Source organism: Chelonoidis abingdonii, chromosome 24 (genome assembly GCF_003597395.2).
Source record: "Chelonoidis abingdonii isolate Lonesome George chromosome 24, CheloAbing_2.0, whole genome shotgun sequence".
Taxonomy (NCBI): Eukaryota; Metazoa; Chordata; order Testudines; family Testudinidae; genus Chelonoidis; species Chelonoidis abingdonii.
The window spans coordinates 5,697,490-5,720,259 of NC_133792.1; the positions used below are offsets into that span (position 1 = coordinate 5,697,490).

Sequence of the window (22,770 nt, forward strand, 5' to 3'; positions counted from 1 at the left end):
GGGGTGCTGAGAAGGTGGATGTTTGTGAAGCTCTTTGAGATATTTGTGCACAACATACAACCTGCAAGTTGCATGCACTCAGAAACCTTCAGAATGTTTGGCGGGAAGCCCATCCTCCCCTGCACACACACACGTCAGCCTTAGAGCCATGGATGTCAAGGCCAGAAGGGAAGTTCCATTGGGATTGTCTAGTCTGACGTTCCGTATGACACAGGCTGTGCTATCCCACCCACACCCAGTGGCTCCTGTATCGAACACCTGCCTGGGCTGAGAACAATGGGATGTTTGAATGAAAACCTCACCCAGCTTAAGAAGCACCTTGTGCCTCTCAACCCTCCTCAACACCCAGGAAAAATTGGGCTTTGTCCAACCGGGGCTGGTATTGGCTTCTTAAGGCGAAGGAGTTGACAATCCTTCATGTACAATGTCCTTTCATCCAAGGATCTGGAATAAGGGCAAAGTGTCCTCTCTCATCCCCTGCCCTTCCCAGGAGACCCTGCCTAATAATAATCTTCCATGGGAATAAATAATTTTCAAATCCTGTTTCTCAAGAGTACGACCTCTTCCTCTGAGTGCTGCCAACTCCAGGGGCTTCCTATCTGCCCCCAGGGGCTCTGATTACATAGGGCAAGTTCAGAGCAAGCTTTGATGATCCGAGATGTGTCCAGAACTCCAAGGTGTGTGTGTTGGGGGGAAGTGTCTAGATAAATATCCAGTATCCAATATGCGGAGAACCCAGCGTCTACTCAAGAGCCACATCTAGAGTAGGGGGAAGGGGATGTTAGAACAGGTCTTGGCTAACACTGTTTCAAACAGGACTTTGCACCTGGTGTAGGTAGAGCAAGTTGTGTTTAAAACACACTAGCTGGTCACTCACTGGCCTGATCTGCCTTTCCTCTGATGCCCAGCCCACTCCGGCACCATCACCTGCTGTTGAGTTCAAGAGAGACCCTACAACTGCCGCTATCACATGTGAAAGGTCAGTACCTTTGTTGTCTTTCTCTAACAAATGCAGAGGGTCAGTTCCCAGGTAGCTTCTAAACAGACGTATTTTTCTTCTTAGCCTTGTGATTGCAGCAAATATTTTTCTTGGCTTTTGGAGCTAGAGTGCCATTGAAAAGCCAAGTCAGGAAAGTAACTGACATACTGCTCTGATGGATTGTATTTACAGAGGGACAACCTATCCTAAATGCCCGGTTACTGAGGGACAATCTGTGCTCATTGCTATGTTTGCTTTCCACAAACTATTCTTAGTATAACTTTTTGTGAGTGATGTATCGGAATATTTGGATGCTAGTATTTAAACTGGATCGGTGCATTTCTTAACCTTCATTTGAGATATTGCAGATTATGTACTGTATGAATGTTATGGCTTTTCAAACCAAGCTTTGGGCTTTTGGATAATTCAAGCTTATACCCAGGTGTATAGAAACTCTTTTTTAGACCTGTGTATTAGACAATTTTAACATTAGCTTTAATAAAACATTTAAATGAGTTCAGTGGCTGATACACACTTGCAGGCAAGATCTGTCCCTTTTAGGGTTCTGGGTTTGCTCTGATGAGATTTATCTGGGACTAGCGGCTATGATCGCAATGTGAGAAACCTGTACAGAAGGCTGTCTTGGCTGTGACGTCCTTTCTGCTCGCCACCACCTTCTGATTCCATCGGAGCAGTGAAATATTTCCAGCCCGTCAGTGGGATTTTCTGAGTTCTGCTTAACAACTCTTTCAAGTGGGGTGGGGGAAGATGATACCCACAGCCCCTCCAACTTTTATCTGTGTTTCTGAGGGGGAGCTCACGGTCTGAATTACAGGACTGGGAGAGAGACACCTGACATTTGCCAGTGCTGCTTGTAAAGGGTGCCAGTGTGCTGCTGCTGCAGAGACACTTGCTAGGGAGGCAGGTGGGTGCTGTTTCTTCTCAGGAGTTCTCACCAGCTAACGGGCCTATCCTGCAGTCTTAACACGAGACTCATTGACTACACTCACCTACGGGCTGCAGGATTTAGCACAGTGTTTCTCAAACTTTTTGTATTGGCGATTTCTTTCACACCGCAAGCCTCTGAGTGCGACCCCCCACCCCCTGCCTTTAACAATTGAAAATACATTTTGTATATTTAACACTATTTTAAATGCTAAATTTATAACCCTATTGTTTAAACTGAATTTACCTTTTCTCATTGCTTGTAAATTAAGACTAAAACGTTATCGAATTATTATCATTACAAGCAGAAAAGTTATTTTTAAAAATTGTTACTGTTTAATACTGGGAGGACATGAGAGAATTTTATCAAGATCCATTTTCACAGCAGGTTTAGCGCCCCATTGCCACCCTTACTTCTACGCTGCAGCTGGCAGCAGCGCTGCCTTCAGAGCTTGGCAGCTGGAGCAGTGGCTACTGGTTGGGTGCCCAGCTCTGAAGGCTGCACTGTTGCCAGCAGCAGCGCAGAATTGCAGAAGTAAGGGTGGCAATGCCATACCATGCCACCCTTAATTTGCATAGTGTTTGGCCTTTGCGCTGGGATGGGTAGGCACAGGGGCTAAGGCAAATTTTGAGGTGGCTATAACCCCTGTAAGCACCCCACAGAGCCACACCTTCCTGTGTGTCTGGCTGTTACATTATAAATTACTTTTTTTTTTTGAAGTAAATACACTACATTGTGATGGAAAGGTGTGTGTCATTTTCCAAAACATTATATTTCAATTATGTATTTTACTGCAGTTGCTCTGTTTTGTGCATGTACTCGTGATCCCCACATAACCTCTGGACCCCCAGTTTCAGAATCCCTGCCCTCTATTAACAGTGTGTGTTTCAGTCCTGCCTACAGAGGAAACCGCTCCCTCAGGAGCTCCAAGCTGTCACTTGCTGTCCAGCCGCAGAGCTGGATCCTTGTCCTGTATAAAGCACGTGTTGCTGTGGGCAGCTGACCATTCCTTGGGGACCCGTCTGCCCCCGATGCTCCATAGCAGTAAATCATTACGATAGTTTTCTCTCTTTCCTCAGGGAGAACTTCTGTTCCCAACCTAGAGGAAGAAATCGACTTCTTAGCTGACGTGCTGGCCAGGCAGGATGCCACTCGCCTCCATCTGCTCCAGGATGGTGAGTCCAGAAGTTGCCCACCTGCTCGCCTTAGCCTGTTCTCCCAGCCGCTTTCATGCAGTTGCGTTGCTTTCCGCGTTCAGTGACTCTGAGGCCAATGGTCCCAATGTTCAGACAAGACCCCTGTGATCAACAACTCAGACTCTCCTCTCGAAGGCTGAAAACCATGGACAGTAAATAAACACGAGCCCTCTGAAATGCCGTGATTATTAAGGCTTCCGTTTTACTATCCCTGCTGCCAGTTTAAGAGAGTGGTGTTTAAGTTCTTGGCCTAAATTACCAGGTTTCCAGGGAAGTGTTTCTGGCATTTCCTGGCTGGCTGAGCTGGGGAAAGAACAGGCCATGGAGTTTTCATTACTCCGTAAACACCATATTACAGGGCTCCTGAATTCAGCAGGAGCAGAACCAAGGGCCTGGAGAACACATGCACTCCCTCCTCTAAGCATGTCACGGCAGTGCAGGCTAGTGGTTAGAGCAGGGGTCCGGGGTCTGTTCCTGGCTCGACCACAACTCTGTGTGACCTTGAGGAACTCCCTTAACCTCTCTGTGCCTCAGTTTCTCAGTTTGTAAAAGAGGGACAACCTCTCCTGGGAGATTCTGGATGAAAGACGCTCTAGAAGTGCTGTGTGTTTGACCGGGGGAAAGGGAGATGCTTTTGGGGAGAGATGTTCCCTACCTTGGAAATTTTATCTTCTCTCTCTCCCTTTTCCATCTCATGAGCTGGGATTTCTTGAGAGATTTTGTAGTCTCATTTCCTAATATAAGAGGCACCCACACTGCTGATGCCAGGGCAATAAGGTTGCCTTTTATGGCTGTATTTTATAATGGGGGGCACAAGTACTCGAACGGAGGAGAGCGGTTGCTGACTTTGCGTTTATTCCGCAAGTGATTCGCCCACCAGCTCTGGGCCCAATCCTGTGGTCGTAGCACAAGACCATTGGCTGCAGTGGAAGTTAAGCTCACTGAAGGGCTGCGGGATCTAGCCCCTCTATTCTGGGGTTCTGTATTGCATGTTCTGGGGTTCTGTATTGCATCCCTGTGAACAGCAAGATGGTGCATCCTGGTCGGCGCTAACTCATTAAACACCAATGGGAGTAGCGATGGTTTTCATCTCTTTGTCCATATCTCCGCTACCTGCCCCAGAGCTGGGTGTTGGCAGGTCACGCTGCGTCTGCTGATGCTGGTGGTCTCTGCTTTCTTGCACAGCCACCCCGGCCCCGTCAGGGAAGCATCCTGAAGCCGCTGGGGCGAGAGGAGAGTCCTCCAAGAAGAACAGAGCGAGCCACAGGGCTGTGACATCTCATCCCACCGCTACCACCAAGACAGTGAAGAGTTCTCCAGTGGAGGTGTTCCATGTCACTTCAAATGACCTCCTGATACTCGGTAGGTGCAAGCTTCCCTTTGGAGTTCAGAGCTAGGGATGGGCCCGATCCAGGCTGTGCGGGGGTGCGAGAGCTGGTTTAGCACCTCAGGGCTTGCCACTGTGTCTGTGATGGGTCTTGAGGCAGTTTGGCTCTGAAGAGGAGCTTTGCAGCTCAGGCTGGCCTCTCCTGGAAGTTCATTGTGTTTCTCAGTGGGGAGAGATGGAATTCAGTTTGCTTTTGAGACTGACAACACTTGTGTCTGTGGAGTCACTAGGTTTACTGTCATACCTGGTACAATAACAATCACTGAAGCTGTGTGTGAGCAATAGTGCCCAGTGGAGTAGGTGTTACAGGACTTGGAGGGGATAGTTATTGAAAGGGCAGGGAGGGAGCCCCCACCAGCAAACCATCACAGCCCATAACCACCCCCTCTGTCCATTTTGGGCTATCTTGGTCAGTAGCAACCAGGTGATGAGCTCTGTGCTGTGTTCCTTCCTCTGCAGGGATGATCGTGGTGTTCTCTGTCGCCGGCATCGTTGCTTTAATCGTGGCTGCGATCTGCTGGTGCAGGTAAGCCAGCCGGGACCTCCTCCAGCAAACGGCTGGGCCTCCGCCTGGTGTCCTACTGAATTTGTGCCTGGACTTCTGTGCAATTGAGAGAGGATTGGGGAAGGATTTAAAAAATAGAGAAATCGCTCTCCTTGGGCTAGGGACTTCAGGCTAAGCCTTCGCCTGGCACGGTGCAAAATGCATCTTCATCTGCACCCACAGGAGGCAAGCGGGAGGATGAGGCACATAAAGCAAGAAAGAGTGGGCCCAGAGTCCTGACAGATACTTAATAGCAATCGTTGTGCAAGGCGCAGTGGTGATGGACGCTCTGGAGCCAGGCTGAATGGGTGGGAGCCACTCCTGAGAAGAGTTCTAAGGCAGAGAGGTGCCGCATGCTTGGATAGACTCACTTGTGACGGCCAATTAATAGATCCTAGGAGACAGTGTCAGAAGGAGCCTTTCTAGCTGCGATTACTTATCGGGGACACTTAAAAACCCAGGCATGGACTAGGGCCCTGTTATGGTCAGCGCTGTACACACAGCCCCTGTTCCAGTGAGCTTACCAGATATGTAAGGATTCAGGGTAACCACCTGAAACCAGGACGACTTCTGGCCTGCTTTCTGTGAGCAGATCACACTCCACAAGTGCTGGGTGATCGCTAGAGCAGTGTTCAACGGCTTGGTGCTGCAATGAATGGACTTAACTCATAAGAACATGGGCACTGCTAGACTGGATTCACCCAGTGTCCTGTCTTTGATAGTGGCCAGCACCAAATACTTCAGGGGAAGGAGCAAGAGAAACCATGTAGTAGCACATGTGGAATAATGTGTCCCTCATGAAGATTCCCTCCCGTTCCCCAGCACTCGGAGAGATTAGCTTGCTCTGTAGAGCATGAGATTTAATATTCCTTCCAACACCCATTAGCGTGAGCAGTGAGAATTCTAGGTGTTCTTGTTATCCGTATAAACCTCCAATCCCTAAGTTCTTGGCCTCCTCACAGCCTGTGACTGTGAGTTCCACAAGCTAATTCCACAGTCAGGAAACAGTTTCCTTTGATCAGTTCTGAATTTCCTGCTCTGTTTCATTGAACGTCCCTTGTTCTTGTGCTGTGGGACTGGCTGAACAGAAGCTCCCAATCAGCCTTCTCTACGCTATTCATTACACCCTTGTGGCCCTGACCCATGCTTGGCTCTCTGCTCAGCTCTGGAGAACAGGCAGGCCATTGAAAGGTACAAGACTGCTTCTCTCCAGACCTGTGAGTGGGAGGATTGTGTTTCAGTGCTTCCTGCCTGGTCAGAGCCAGCAAGCAGATAGATGCTCAGATGGTTTTTAGCTCAGCGTGTGTGTAGGTACCTGTCCTGATGGGTGAACCCAGACCCATAGGTTTGTTATGGAATTGCAGGTAGGAATTTTCATTGCTGCAGCGCCAAGCCATGGTAGTTCGATTTTGAGGGGAGAATGGTTGAAAAGGGAATTTAAGAAAGCTAAGAAGGTGGATAGGTTTAATTTGGGTCATGTCCCTTAAATCATTCCTGCTTAACCACTGTCTTGTCCCCTCTGTAGGCTGCAGAAGGAAATCAGACTAGCTCAGAAAACCGACTACCCAGCTCTGAAGCTGCCTGGCCCCCCGCCATACGACAAGATCTCGGTAAGCTGCTCCAGACCTTCCCTCAGACCCATTGGCAGCATGGTCCATTTTTAACATTTGAGGTTGTACTTTGAGCAAACCCTGCATGAATTCTGGAGAGGCTAGTGAAACGCAAAGGGGGAGGTGGGGTAGAGGTATTTTAAAAGAAGTCGTCTATATTCCTGTTTAAAACCTGTCTCTCACCCTGGCCTCTGGGCTCCAGTCTGTCTTGGAGGCTCTGTGGAAGATGGAGAGTAAGCCGCTCTCTGGAGCTCACAGCTCCTGTTTTTCTGTTGAAGCCTGGGGATCAGAAGCTGGCTCAGAGCGCCCAGATGTACCACTACCAGCACCAAAAGCAGCAGATGCTCTCCGTGGAAAAGTGAGTGACTCCTTCCCGCTTTCAGCCCGGCCAGCTGCCCACTGTTAACAGGGCCACCGAGTCCAGAGCCGGGATCAGGAGCTCTCGGAAGACATTCCCAGTGCAGTTCAGGAGATGCCCGGGCGGGGGGAGACGGTGCCAATAGAATGGTGCTGGGAATCCCCTTTGCTTCAGCCTGGCTGGAGGGAGGGTCTGCTTTGCTAGACAGTGCTGGGTTTGCGCTGTCGCAGCTGGAGAGGAAATTTCCCCTCTGGATTTCACCTCCATCTCTATGTGCCTCTCTTTTTTCAGGCATAAAGAGGAACCCAAACTGCCTGACTCGGCATCCTCTGACGAGGAGAACGAAGACGGTGATTTCACGGTGTATGAGTGCCCAGGGCTGGCTCCTGTAAGTTGACAGTGTGTGTGTGCGCTTCCTCCGCCCCGTTCCATGGGGGTCTCTCAATGCTCCCTTGCAGCCATCATGCCTCAGAGCCTGCGAGCTACCTTGGGAGCCACTCGAGCTCGCGCTGCCTGACCTTGCCGGGCCTTCGGCGCCGGGCAGACGGGGAGGAGGAACGAGATCCCTGCTCTCAGGCAGTTCCAAAACCCTCTCCCTTACAAAGAACAGTCAACTGGTTCTTTGTAACAAGACCTTTTTAAAATGGCCCTCGTGCAAAATCTCCTCCTTGAGATTCTCATCCTACCCCTCTCCTCCTGACGTCCCATCCCCTCACACAGAAGGGGATTCAGCCTAAGCTGAAGGAGGCCCCCCAAGAAACTCCGAATAATCCTGTTCAGGATCCAGACCCTGCTGCTTAGTAGAGCTGACTGGCTGCTTTGACGAAACCCAACTGTGTGGCGGGGGTGTATCACTTTAGTTGAAACCTTCAGTGGGAAATTAGCAAAAAGCTTTACTAAGATTGAAACATTCCATTCCAACTTGTATATGAATGGTCTTGTAACGATGCATATTTGCTGACCATTTATAATCAACAGAAAATGATCAATCAAAACTGAGGGCTCGTCTACATGGGAAACGCTGCATCGCAGACACTTGCTGCAGGGACCCAGAGGGATTCTCCCATCAGGGTAGTTAATCCAGGGTTGTTAACAACCCTAGGAGGTGGCCACTAGGTTGGTGGAAGAATTCTTCACCAGGGGTTAGGTTGGCTTAATTGTCACTCAGGAGTGTGGTGGGGAAGAATTCTCCTACTGCCTCTCAGGGAGGTGGATTAACTACAGCAGCTAGGTCAACGGGACCTACCTGCATCTCCGCTAGGGCTTGGGACAGCACAGCTGTGGCAGCCAGGTAAATGGAACTGGGCCGTGTCTCTGCTAGGGGTTGGTACAGCACGGCTGCGGCAGCCAGATAAACAGGACCAGGCCACGTCTCTGCTAGGGGTTGGGACAGCACGGCTGCGGCAGCCGGGACAACAGGACTAGCCGCGTCTCTGCTAGGGGTTGGGACAGCATAGCTGCGGCAGTGGGGTTTGATTTTTCACACCCTGGAGCACCATAGCTATGTTGACTTGTTTTTAAGTGTAGACCAGGCCTCAGCCTGTGGGGAGAGACCCAGTAACTGGCTGTGCCTGGTCACGGCTTGTTCTGAATCTCTCCCCCACTGAGTGCAGGAATGAAGTGGGGCACGTCCCATCTGTCAGCTAACCAGGCAAGGGGCCGGCCAGGTGATATTGATTAGATCAGGCAAGGAAACCAGGTTTGCTCCCTCCCAGGAGATGCTGACCAGTGTAACCCCCCAGGTGGGGTTTTCTGGCTGATGTGCTTTTAGGGAGCCTCAGCTGCAACCCCCCAGATTCTTTTCCTGGGCTTGGCGACAGCGGCCTCCCTCGCCAGTGGCAGTGCCTACCCGCCTTGGTACAAGCTCCGGTGCAATAACTCGGAAAGAGAACATGAGTGCAGTCTTTCACATGGTAATCGCTGTCCCTGCCAGACCATCAGGACCTAGATTAAGGGTCATCATTACAACTTTACAGCCCATTAAAGGGCGCACACTGGCAGTCTGGGGAATAAACAGCTGGTTCCTGTCAGATTTTTCAGCTCCTAGTCCCCGCAGAGCTGCACACGCTGGCTCATGGGCTGGTTTTGTAAAGCTGGCCGACAGCGGCGTCCCCCCAAGGGGGGGCCTCAGTGGGGCTGTGTTTCCTTTCCCCCCCTTCCCCGCTGAGAACATGGGCATGGCCTTCAGATTTGTCCATTGGAGAGATTCCCAGCTGTGTGCTCTCTCACCCCTCCTCCCCGCCAATCATCTTATTGGGCAGCTCCATCCCCAGCTGGCCACTTACATCTGCTGGGTAACTTGGCCAAAGCCCACATCCAAAAGTCCTGTGATCAGCACAGCCCAGGTAGGTCAGCCTGTCACCTCAGCACAGGGAGGGTGGGCAGAGGTCAAGGGTACCAGAGCCTATACCATCTACACCTCCTCACAAAGCCAGGGTGGGATCCAACCACCGGCAAGTGCCATAATCTGCTCCTACAATGCTGCATTCAGAATGGAAATGTGACGGCTCTTGGAGCGGCCGTCGGGCCAGCGGATAGAGCACAAGATGGGAACACCCAGGTCCCAATCCCAGCTATGTCACTTCCCTCATCCACACTGCAAAAAACCCAACCCCGCAGCAGTGAGTCGCAAAGCCCAGGGTGCAGGCTCTGGGGCTCAGGTTATGTCTACACTACAGCGGCACAGGTCCGGTGCTGCAGCTGTGCTACTGTGGCACCTCGGTGTAAATGTTTCCTACGTGGCTGGAAGGGGGTTTCCATTATGTAGGAAACCCATCCCTCCACGAGGCGGCAGCCAGGTCAATGGAAGAAATCTTCTGTCAACCTAATCGCGTGTATGCCAGGGGTTAGGTTGACTTAACTATGAAATTGAGGGTTCTCTGGGGGTCTCGGTGTAGACCAGGTCTCAAGTCAGTCTACACTGCAGACTTCTGCTGGCATAATGACGTCTGTAAGGGGTGTGAGGAGCTGTGATCCCAGATCAATGCATCTGTGTGAGCAGAAGTCCATCGTGTAGATGCAGCAGCGATGGCAAAATGACACGTTGACTGGTGTAGCTTGTTTCGCTCAGTTTTACCGGTACAAAGCACAGCGTTACCAGTCAAGCTGTGTCAATGCTAGGAGGGCTTTGGTCGTATAGTATAGAGGCACACGGATCCCGGTAAAGCACTGCTAGTGGAGACACTGTCTAAGGTATGGCCTGCACTTCCTTTTTAAGTTGACGTAGCTACGGTGCTCAGGGGTTGTGGCATCCCGGAGCATTGCAGCTATGGTGGCCTAGCCCCTGGTGTAAATGGAGCTTGGTCAATGGAAGAATGTTTGCAGTTGGCTGCATCTACACTACCGGGCAGGACAGTCTCTCACTGCGTATCGGTGCAGCACCTGGCACAATGGGGCCCCGATCTTAATCAGGGCAGGACTGTCTCTCACTGTGTGTCTGTGCAGCGCCTGGCACAGCAGGGCCCTGATCTTGGCCGGAGCCTCTAGGCCAGGGGTGGGCAAACTTTTTGGGCTGAGGGCCACATCTGGGTGGGGAAATTGTATGCAGAGCCTTAAATGTAGGGCTGGGGCAGGGGGTCGGGGTGCAGGAGGGAGTGCAGGTTGTATGAAGGGGCTCAGGGAAGAGGTTTGGGGTACAGGAGGGGTGTGGAGTGCAGGAGCGGGCTCAGGGCAGGGGTGCAGGAGGGGGCTTAGGGCAGGGGGTTGGGGTGCAGGGTGCAGCAGGGAGCTCAGGGCAGGAGGTTGGAGTGCAGGAGGGGTGCTGGGTATACAAGGGGGCTCAGGGCAGGGAGTTGGGGTGCAGGAGGGGTGTGAGATGCAGGCAGGGGCCTTAGGGCGGGGAGTTGGGGGCGGGGTGCAGGAGGAGTTCGGGCTCCAGCCCGATGCCGCTTACCTCAAGCAGCTCCAGGGTGGCAGCGGCGCGCACCAGGGCCAGGGCAGGAAGAGCTGTGGCCCCTGGGGATGTGGGGGGGCTCCACGTGCGCTGCCCTTGCTGCGCCTCTGGGCACCTCCCCCAAAGCTCCCATTGGCCGTGGTTCTCCATTCCCGGCCAATGGGAGCTGCACGCAGGGGCAACGCATGGAGCCCTCTGCCCCCCTGCCCGGGGGCCGCAGGGACATGATGGCAGCAGCGCCGCGGACCGGATCCAACGCCCTGAGGGGCCAGATCCGGCCCGCGGGCCGTAGTTTGCCCACCCCTGCTCTAGGCCCTTCTGCAACACAATTGCTAATGAAAGTGGCACTGCTGCGCTGCCTGGGGAGGACGAGGTGGGAGGCTATTGTTCATAATAAACAGTGTCTCAGAGCGAGGTGGGGCTGACATAAGATTCTGTGACCTCTGACCTGCTGACTCCATCTCCCTCCATCTTCTTTCCCTACCAACCGCTGCAGACTGGAGAAATGGAAGTGAAGAACCCCCTTTTTGACGACTCCACCTTACCCCCTCCGGGCCCCAAGTCACACCAGTAACCTCTCTCCTGCCCAAGCTCGCTACGGACCGATATGCAGAATGCCAAAAACCTCCAGCAACTCGGCTCCTCCCGAGGGACTCCGGACGAGGCTGCCACTCAGTGCACGGATTCCCAGAATCCACCGCCAGACTGTTAGACCCCACTCAGTACACACCTGCCAACAGCTTTGGGGAGTCACTCCTGGTTCTAGCTTCTCCTGGTTCTTTCTGTTGTGATCTTGCTTGTTCCCTGTCCTGTGTTCCCTGTATTATTTCAGCTGCTGGGAGATGGGAGGGGGCAGCTAGGTAGCTGAGTGACAGCGCAAGGGGTGGCAGTGTCTCCACGTTCAGGTTTGTTTTGTTTGTTACTGTGGAGTCAGAGTACTGGTGGTGCAGCAGGTGCAAAGGGGTCCTGGGAAGGAACCTTTCGAGGGGATCAAGGAGTGAACAGTGAAGCAAGGGCCTTGCCTTCACTCCCCGGCACTCTGGCAAACGTCCCACCAACCCTTGCAAACACCAGTGCTGCTGCAGCACTGGTAGCCTAGCGAGAGCAGAGGTGACTGGCACGGTGGGCTGGCAATCAGCTGGAGCCCAGGGTGCACTAGTGCTCACAGCCAAATGGGTGGGGAACTTTCCAAGAAAAGTCTAGTGTAGACCTGGCGAAAAGAGCCACGGTCCTTCCTCGTGGCTGGGTCCCACTGTACCCCTCCACCAGAAATCTTCCCCAGCCAAGAGACTAGAGAGCCCTTGGTGCCCAGGTTACATGTCGTCCTGCCAAAAGCAGGAGCAAAAGGAGTCATGGGCAGGAACTTGGTGAAATGGGAACCAGCTCTCCCCGTAGCACATTGTCCTCGAGCTGTGGAGTCAGCCCAGTCCATGGCTTGGCCCATCCCAGTGAACAAACGGGGGGATACCCCATCCCAAATCACGCTTGATATCTAGCTTCCCATTGGGGTGACTCTAGACTCGGTGCCTTTGTCTCGCTGTCCCTGGGAGTCGGGGTCTGATACAGCAAGTTTGCCCCATCACCGAATTCTTCTGTGATGCAGGTTTTATAATTCCATGTTTGTAGCATTTTCCAACAAGTAACTTGGCCAGGGCGCACACACCTTTCTGGCCATCTTCTCTCTTTCGTTGTATAAAACAGTTTGTCCAATAAACCAGCTATGCAGGTTTCTGATGATGGATTTTTCAGCCTGCCAGACTTTGTTTCGCTCATTCAAATAAGCCTCTGGCCTCTCTGGTTGATTTAATCAGTTGCTGTGGAACTGAAAGCTGTGGAGCGTGTGCACTGCCCAGCTGCTGCCCGACACCAGTGCTGTGGCGTCTGGTGGGCCAGTGCTGTCCTCCGGCCTACCTGCCCTGGGAGCAAAAAGAAAAACAAACATCTTTGCTTGGTCCCTAGGGAAAGAGTGAATTCTATAGTGACCAACCCCAGCAGCAAGTAGCCCCGCACTGCCCTTTCTGATGCCACCATGGTGTGATGAGATGGCCTCGCCTCTCTAACAGGAAAAGCAGCGACAGTTCACTTGTTCAGAAATGTCAAAGTGTAACTTTTAAACTGTTCCCAGCCCCCGCGCAGTCTGTGGGAGGGATCATGCAAGGAGTGGGGCTAGGCAGGAGGCGTATCGCTGATTTCTGGAGCTTTTCTTTCCCACTGCCTGTGACAGAGCAGCATGCTGAATCACAGCAACTAGGGAGAGGAGCTGTGTCCTGGCCACTTCAGAGACGGTCATAGCAGGAGCTGGAGACTATTCAAACCTCTGCCCCATTTACACACCCGTTCTCAGCCATCACACGCTATGTCCCACGGGCATGAGCCCTTTCGCTGAACAAGCACTGGCCAGTGCATCTGTGCAAACCTGGCTACTCCACAGGCTGCCAGGAGCCCGAGGATTACACCTCATTAGCCCCAGAAGGGGCACGTTTCCACTTCCCTTCAAGTCTTAATACCAAGGCCTGGCCTGGGCTATGGAGCGGAGCATTCTGGGATACCTCCATGCTAGCCTTGGGCCCGTCTGTAACACTGCCCAGGCCATGCCTGCTCTCTTGATTGCCTCAGTAGTCTCACCTGAGTCGCTGCTGCTTGTGGGTGTGAGTAACAGGCCAATCACCGTGCATGAGAAGTGGGGCCCAGTTTGGAGGGTGCAGTAGGGGTGCAAGGCATTCCCACCCCCCTGTGGCTAACCCCCCCCCTCAAGGCTTTCTTGTGTGGCTGTAGAGGCCCCCATGGACTCCCCAGGCTGAGCACCCCCAGTGCATATAAGATCTGGCCCAAAGTTGAATCTCAGGTTGTTTCACTCATGCGGCTCCACATCCCAATCCCACGTGTGGAACGTTGAGTTCACTGTGCAGCTTCCTGCCTTTGCCCCTCCTGTCGCTCCCTGAGTGAACTGTATGGAGAGAAGCCGGAACCTCTGCATGTGTATGAGGCACAGGCACACAGCCCCGCTGGGTCGTCCACCAGTGACTCAGTGCCCCTGGAAATACGCTGTGCATGGCAGAGCCCCTGGTGGCACTGTGCATGTGAACAGCTGTGTGACGATGGCACAGCCGTGCGTACACTAAAGCCTTGATCACACGATTCTCTGGCTACATTGTCACTTTACGATCCCTTATCCTTTACCGTACGTCGTGTGTTAATGTTGATTCCTGACCCGAAACCGTAATTGTTGTTTGGATTGTATTATTTTAAAAAGAAAGTTTTATTAAATGACCATATTTCAAACCAATGGCCCGGGTGTGGTGTGTGGGAGGGGAGCTCTGGGGCTGCATCTTGGTTTTAGTTTAACAAAATCTATTCACCTGCCCCCTCTCATAGCCCTCACTTGGTTTGGGGATACTGCTGCCTGCCCAACTCCATGTGTCTCATGCTTTGTGAAGCATCTCACTAAAGGGCCTTTCCAGATAGCCCTTCAGCTGCTCTCCAAGTGGGGGATACTGGCTCCAGGGGAAGGAAAACCGGCCAAAGTGACCAAAGTTTCCCTTCCATTCTTCCTGCATGTGTGAGATGATTGTGCAGAGTCTTGCATGCTATTTTGGACATGGTGTAACTGACCACTGGCTTTTTCTTTGAAATTGGGCCTAAAGAATTGCCAGTTCTGTCGACTGTAAACACACCCTGTGTCTGCAGTGGGCAGTGTGCGTCACCATAACAGTCCCCATCCTATCGGATCCCTACCTGCACCACCAGGAAGCAGGCACACGCTGCAAGGCCGTCCTTGCCGTGTGGGGGGATGGCAGGCCAGCAAACTAGAGGGACATTGAGGGTCCTACACCAGGTTCTGGAGGGGAGTGTACAGACCCTTCTGGCCCTGTGCTCTGTTCCTCAGCTCCTGACTCCTCCATGCAACCTGAGAACCAGCAGGAGAAACTTGCGAGCACAAGAAAGACCATCTCCATTCCATGGGTGGCATGTGATCCCCTCCTTCAGGGAGGCTAGCCAAGCAGCCCTGCCCCTTGCACCCAAGGCCGTGCCCCGACCCTTTGGAGTCCCGAGTGCCCACTCCCTCTCCACAGCCAGAGACATCCCAGCCGAACTGCCCTGGACCCCCAGCCAGAGCCAGCACTGGGCTGAGCCACCCCTAGCACCAGGCCTCCAGACGGCAGCAGAGTTCCCACTGGCTTGGGCACCAGCATGGGGGAGAGGGCAGAGTATGGGCGGGATCAGGGCTTGGCTTAGGAGTGGCTTAGCCTCACCTGGCCTATTACACCCACTGCCCATGCTCGGTTTTGCACTTGAGGCCACAGTGCACCAGGAGGAGCAACTGCAATGAAGTCCCTGCAGACCTGGGCTGTAGCATGCTCAGGGCAGACTGACTCTTCTATTACCAACTTCTAACAAGTCTCTACTGATCATATGTAGCTAGCAATTTTCAGAGGCTTGTGACGCCTACATTTGGGTGTATTTTTCCTACTCCAAAGCCACTGACCTGTCTCAAAGCGGTCATAAGAATTTTAACATGAGCAAAATGACCTTTTCCCTCATGTTGGCTGCAGCGTTGGTATAGCCGTATTAGGATATTAAAGACACAAAGTGGCTGATGTAACATCTTTTATTGGACCAAAATGTTGGTGAGAGTGAGAGACTTTCAAGCTACAGAATTCTTCAGCTAAGAACAGCTCTGTGGCTGGAAAGCTTCTCTCTTGCACCAACAGAAGCTGAGTCCAGTAAAAGATATTACTCATCCACCTTGTTTCTCTCATTTTTCCCTAATCTCTTTCTCTGAAACAGCTGAACAGATTCTGCTGAAACTTTCTGAAGAAGTACAGCTTGAGGCAGACAGCAGGCATGGAAAACTTCAGCCCAAATGGTTTACATTTTCAACGTGCTAAGCAACTCAAAACAGGGTCTTATAATGGAAACTTTTGGGTAACCTTAACTCAAGGTGATGCTACCAGCTTTGCCTGTATTGATGGTCCAGCTTCAGCCAACAAACAGCATCAAGTCTGAGATGAGATTTCTTCTCCTCCTGTGTATGTGGGAAGAAGAATAAGGCCCAGGAAGGTTTTGGCAGAAATTATTCTGTTTATTCACAATGCAGCTGTTTCCTTTGACTTACCCTGTTCCACTCATGTTCAGGGTAGGTTTTTTTTTTCCCTTTGTGTGTGGAGGTAACATGGAATCTTGCACAAACATGGAAGAGGGCATTGATTAGAACTTGGAAGTGGCTTTAATTTTCATAGTAAAGTCCCATCAAAAGCCTAGGCCAGGGGCCAGTGCACTTCTCCAGGGCTTTGGGCAACCTCGATCTACAAGCCTCCCAAGTAACACAGCATCCACTGCTTCTGGTTGGATGGGACCTCAGGAGCCCATCTAGTCCAACCCCCACTTAAGACAGGACCAATCCCCACTTAAATCATCCAACAGATTTTTGCCCCATATCCCTAAGTGGCCCCCTCAAGGATTGAACTCACAACCCTGGGTTTAACAGGCCAATGCTCAAACTGCTGAGCTATGTTGGGAGACAAATCCAGTGACTATTAGCTCACCCGCCAATAACACATTGTTCTAGATCATTGGTTCTCAAAGCTGGTTATGTGGGGGGTCTTGAACTCCGACCCTGGCGAGCTACGAACCCTAACCCCTGTACCGGGCTGTGAGCCCCAACCCCAACCCTGCCCAGGAGTGGGGCTGTGAGCCACGAGTCTTGCCCCTTGCGCTGGGCTGCTACTGCAAGCCCCGACCCCAACACCAGCGCAGGGCTGCAAGTTCGGACCCCAATCACCCTGTGGGGCTGCGAGCCTTGACCCTGCCCACCATGTGGGGGCTGCAAATCCTGACCTCAACTCTCTGGGGTGGGGGCTGTGGCACTGCAAGACCTGACCCCCACCCCTGGTCAGGAGTCGGGCTGTGATCTCCGGCCAGGCACAGGGCTGCAGGGCTGCGAGCCCCAACCCAGGCCAGGCATGGTATTGTTAGCCCTGAGCTGGGGCATCCAGAATGTTGTGAGCCCCGACCCCGGTACTGGGGTTGTCAGGCGGAGCCCAGCCATGCAGAGGGTTCTCAGCCGGGAGCTCCGCCAGGCACAAGGTTGTTAACCTCAGTCCTGCCCCACATAGGGTTGTCAGCCCCAAGCCCTGCCACCCACTATAAGCCCAGCCAGGCGCTTGATTATCAGCCCCCATCATCACCATGTGTGGGCCCCAGAGCCCCGGGCTTCTCCAGCCGAGCTCCACCCCCAACTCCACCCCACTTCCAGCCCTGCTCCCTCTCCAAAGAAAGGGCACCAAATAGAAGTTTGCCCGGGTGCCATTTTTCTCATGGCTGGTCCTGGTACTGAGACAACACTAAAGGGCTTGATTCTTTAGCAGCTGAACAGGTACTTTATTAATTAACAGTCAGATACACAAGTGCAAACTTCTTCCTGAAAATAATGGCGACCTGTACTGCTAAACCACTAAAAAACAAAAGTGTCTCGAGTCTTATATTAAACTTGGTTTTACCGGTATCATCACCTCTGGTATTGAAAAAACGCAATGGGTCATTTGCTGTGGAGTTTTGTCTGCTGAAATCAATGAACCCTTGCAAACTGCAGTGACATCTGGAAACTAGCCATCCTGAGCATAAAAATCAAAATGTGGATTTTTTCAAATGCAGACAAGAAGCAACAAAGAAGGCCAGGCTTGATGCTGATGGAAGTTTCCGACAGCAAACGTCCTCAGCTGTGGAGGTCTCTTATGTTGTGTCACTACAAATTGCCAGTACCAAAACGCCATGTACACTAAGTGAGGAGCTTATTCTGCCAGCATGCAAAGATATTGTGGCACATGTGGTTGGCAATGATACTGCCAAAAAACGGAATACGTTTTCCATGTCTAAAAAAAGCATTGAGTACATTAGCTTTTTCCACATCCTTTGTCACTAGGTTGCCTCCCTCATTCAGTAAGGGGCGCACACTTTCCTTGGCTTTCTTGTTGCTAACATACCTGAAGAAACCCTTCTTGTTACTCTAAACATCCCTTGCTAGCTGCAACTCCAAGTGTGATTTGGCCTTCCTGATTTCACTCCTGCAGCCTGAGCAATATTTTTATACTCCTCCCTGGTCATTTGTCCAATCTTCCACTTCTTGTAAGCTTCTTTTTTGTGTTTAAGATCAGCAAGGATTTCACTGTTAAGCCCAAGCTGTTGCTTGCCATATTTACTATCTTCGCTACACACGTGATGGTTTTTCCTGCAACCTCAATAAGGATTCTTTAAAATAATCCCCAGCTCTCCTGGAACTCCTTGCCCCCAATTGTTATTTCTCCCCAGGGATGCTGCCCATCAAAGTCTGCTTTTCTGAAGTCCAGGTCCTATTCTGCTGCTCTCCTTTCTTTCTTGTGTTCAGGATCCTGAACTCGATACCATCTCATGGTCACGCCTCCCAGGTTTCCATCTCACTTTTGCTTCCCCTGACTAATTTCTCCTCTGTTTGTGAGCTCAGCAGACAAGAAGAGCCTGCCCCTAGTTGGTTCCTTCTCCAGTGCTTGGACCAGGATTTCTCCCTAACATCATTATTCCAAAACCTACCTGGATTGGTTCTGCACCACTGATTGCTCTCGCCAGCAGATATCAGGGTGATCAAGTCTCCCATGTAGAACCAGGCCTTGCGATCTAGTAACTTCTGCTAGTTGTTGGAAGAGAGCCTTATCTAATCCTCCTCTTCCCCTGGTCTGGTGGTTCTAATAGCAAACTCCACCTGACATCACCCTTGTTGGCTCACACTTCTAAACTTAATCCAGAAAGACCAGGTTTTTTCTGCAGTTTCATACCGGAGCCTGAGCAGTCAAGACTGATTTAACTTGCAATGGCAACTCCCCACCTTTTCTGCCCTGCCATGTCTTTCCTGAACATTTAATCCCAACCTATGACAAGTGCTCCAGTCATGTGAGTTATCCCACCAAGTCTCTTATTCCAATCACATCATAGTTCCTTGACTGTGCCAGGACTTCCACTTCTCCCTGCTTGTTTCCCAGGCTTCTTGCATTTGTGTATAGGCACTTAAGATAACTCACTGATTGTCCTGCTTTCTCAGTATGAGACAGGAGTCCTCCCATCTTGTGCTCTCCTGCTCATGCTTCCTCCCGGTATCCCATTTCCCCACTTACCTCAGGGCTTTGGTCTCCTTCTCCCGGTGAACCCAGTTTAAAGCCCTCCTCACTAGGTTAGCCAGCCTGCTTGCGAAGATGCTCTTCCCTCTCTTCCTTAGGTGGAACCCGTCTCTGCCTAGCACTCCTCCTTCTTGGAACACCATCCTGTGGTCAAAGAATCCAAAGCCTTCTCTCCGACACCACCTCCTTAGCCGTTTGTTGACTTCCACAATTCAATGGTCTCTACCCAGGCCTTTTCCTTGCACAGGGAGGATGGATGAAGAGATGGCAGAGTTTTTCCTGCGAAAAGAGAAACTAGATGAGCAAAAAGTTCAGTGACAAGAAATTGCTTCTCTGCTTGGCATACTTAGTTGATATATTTCATAGCCTTAAAGATCTCAGTCTGTCACTTCAGGGAAAATGTTCAACATGAATATACCTGACTAATAAAATCAGGCTTCCAGATGAAGTTGGATCTGTCGTGCAAAGTTGGACGCAGATACGGCATATTTCCGACAGACACCTGCCTTGTTCAGCGAGGAGGAGGAAGTTAACATTGATAGTGCTCTCAGGTCAATGATCAGTGAACATTTGAGAGCCCTTCACAAAGAGTTCTCACACTACTTCCCAGCGCTACCAGAAGCACTTCACGCACAGGAATAATTTGTCGACATGTTCAATGATGATGAAGTGAAAGCAAAATTCACACAGCTGCCTCCAAAGTAATTCTGGTGCTCAGTTGCAAGTGAACACCCACTAGTATCTGACATGGTCCATAGAGTCATAAAAGAGCAGGGTTGGAAGGGACCTCAGGAGGTCATCTAGTCCAACCCCCTGCTCAGAGCAGGACCAATCCCCAGACAGATTTTTGCCCCGGATTCCTAAATGGCCCCCTCAAGGATTGAGCTCACAATTCTGGGTTCAGCAGGCCAATGCGCAAACCACTGAGCTCTCTCCCTTCTGTCACTTCCTACTACCTAGGAATGTGAGAGTGGATTCACCAGCCTTCTCACAATAAAAACGAAATCTCAGAACCGGCTCGATGTGAAGGATGACGTCAGATACCCCCTTTCTAAAACAGCACCAAGAATAAAACTTCTTGTATCAAATGAACAGCATCATCCATCTCACTGATTTTTGGCTGCTTCTGATCAGTCATTGGTGTCCAGTATTAAAATGAAATTCTACTTAAAAATAACTTTTCCACTTATATTTAATTTCATAAAAATCTGCTTTAGTCTTAATTTAAAGCAGTGAGAAAAGGTAAATTCATTTTAAGCAACAGGGTTTAAATTTAGTAGTTAACATAGTGTTAAATATCAAAAATGTGGTTTTCATTTTTAGGGGGGTCACACTCAGAGGCTTGGTGTTCGAAGGGGGTCACCAGGACAAAAAGTTTGAGAACCATTGTTCTGTTTAATCTCTTTATTCCTAGTTATACCTGGTCTGTGATCTCCTTCCCTCCTGGGTCTCTGTACCCGTCCAAGGCCCCACTTCCTTCTCTAATTAGTCATTGTTTAGCCAAGCTACACATTTGCCCCTTTAATCTTTTCTCCCTGATTCAATCCCTTCAGCCCTTTGATCAGTTCCTACTAACTCACCCTGATGCAATCACAGTTTGTTACAGCAGCATGTAGAGAGCAGTGGGTCATTGTTCTCTCTGTCATTTGGTAACTTACCTTACTACACTGGGTTTGCAAAATCTGGTCGGGGAGAGGGGAGTCTTTTATCTGGGGGCTGCTCTATACTACAAAGTTAGTTTGAGGTAAATTGCCTTGCGCAGATCTATTGGTGTATGCGTCTGCACTCAGATTACTCTCCTGAGGATACAGTTACCCCATTAGTGACAGAAAATCACCTCCCCAACAGCCTTGAGCCATGGTCAACCTAGTGAGATCAACCCAGTGTGAGGTTAGACGCCGCATGACCTCCAGTGACCCTAACAATCCTCCGGCAGCTATCTCACAATGCCCCATTCCCTGCGACAGTGACCACTCTGATTACCATTTTATACTCCCTTGCCCAGGGATCACAGAGACGCCCATCGTGGCGTACACGCCTAGCAGCTCACCTTGTGTGCAGCTACCCAACCAACCGTGCTGGGTCCATGCACACAGATGGGTACTGGGCACACTTCTGCCCAGAAGAGACAGGAAATATCGCGTCTCCTGGGGCTGGGGGGCGGGGAGGAGAGGCTGTTGACCAGCCATAGAAATGTGGACATCTACAAGCAGATTGCTCTGGTGATGCAGGCAAAGGGGTATGGCAGGGAACAGCAGCAGTGCTGTTTAAAAGCAAAGGAGCTATGGCAGGGACACCACAGGGCCAGGGACAGGAGGCCAACAACCGATTGCGTGCAGGGAACTGCATGCTCTGTGGATACTTTGGGGGAGCCCGAGACAGAGGAGGAGGAGGCCGGGGCAGGGAGATCCAGCCATGTCACAAGCCAGGACCTGTCTGAGACTCTGCCGCAGTCTAGCCAGTCCTGCCGGATGAGCTTGATGAAAGGGAAGGGAACTCAGGTGAGTGTGCGCCTGCATTTTTCCTTACACTATAATGCTTAAATTGAAAGCTGGTGCCAGACCCATCCCCAGGCTAACCAGACAAAGGTATGGACTTTTCATTCATTGTTTTACTTCTATGAGAAGCAGCAGCAATACAACAGAGGTCAAGTTGGCATTTGCTTTTCAGTCCTCTGTTGGGTTGGGTGGTGGGGCCGGATTCTGCGGAGCAGTTTATGTGCACACGGACGGTCCTTTTATCCTCCTGAGCAATCTGGATGAAACGTTCAGGGAGATGCTCTGCAATCCTCTATCAAAGGTTACTAGGGAAGGCTGCTGGTTTCCTCCTGCATGGTAGGGTGCTTTCCCATGCTGCTCTGCAATGAGTTTGGCTGGCACCATGGCAGTAACAGGCTAGTGGCTTAGGGATGCCAGGAGCAGCTGAGCTCTCTGTGTCTTTGTGCTCCCCAAGAGTGCGAGATCAGCTAAAATCACCACCCCTGGGGAAAACAGAGCCAGTATTCACTGCCATTGCCCTGGACTCAACCCAGGAACAACACTTTATAGCTTCCTGCAACAGAAAACCCTTCCTCCCCTTGTCCCTGGTGGGCCATGCTTGCTGGGCTGAGGTGCATTTCTTATTAAAAGTTTTTGATGAGAATAAGGGAAGGGAGTTTTGAAACTTATCTTCCCCTTTCCTTGTGACTGTAAATTCAATAACAACATCAGAACATCCATACTGGGTCAGACCAATGGTCCATCTAACCCAGTGTCCTGTCTTCTGACAGTGGCCAATGCCAGGTACCCCTGAGGGAATGAACAGAACAGGGAATCATCAAGTGATCCATCCCCTGTCGCCCATTCCCAGCTTCTGGCAAACAGAGGCTAGGGACACCCAGAGCATGGGGTTGCATCCCTGACCATTTTGGCTAATAGCCATTGATGGATCTAATCTCCATGAACTTCTCTAATTCTTTTTTAAACCCAGTTATAGTTTTGGCCTTTGCAACATCCCCTGGCAACAAGTTCCACAAGTTGACTGTGCATTGTGTGAAGTACTTCCTTAGGGGGGGTTTAAGCCTGGTGCCTACTAATTTTCCTGTGTGGCTCTGGTTCCTGTGCTAGATGGTACATCTGTCTGTTATTATAAGCAGCTTCTGTCAAGGAAACCTTACCCTCCCTCCCCCCATAGAATGCTTGACTCTGAGGAGGAAGAGGAAAAAGGATATGG

At 51.1% G+C, this 22,770-nt stretch overlaps 1 protein-coding gene across 1 annotated transcript in view; it reads left to right on the forward strand.

Annotated features, from left to right (window-relative positions):
* NPDC1 (neural proliferation, differentiation and control 1) overlaps window positions 1–12,806 on the forward strand; it is a 120,112-nt gene extending 107,306 nt beyond the window's left edge. The window contains exons 3-9 of the mRNA XM_032780141.2: window positions 3,005–3,100; window positions 4,307–4,483; window positions 4,968–5,034; window positions 6,578–6,662; window positions 6,941–7,020; window positions 7,312–7,408; window positions 11,409–12,806. Coding sequence (XP_032636032.1) covers window positions 3,005–3,100; window positions 4,307–4,483; window positions 4,968–5,034; window positions 6,578–6,662; window positions 6,941–7,020; window positions 7,312–7,408; window positions 11,409–11,486 — 680 coding nt within the window. The 3' untranslated portion in view covers window positions 11,487–12,806. The remainder of the gene's footprint in view (window positions 1–3,004; window positions 3,101–4,306; window positions 4,484–4,967; window positions 5,035–6,577; window positions 6,663–6,940; window positions 7,021–7,311; window positions 7,409–11,408) is intronic.
* Window positions 12,807–22,770: the final 9,964 nt, after the last annotated feature.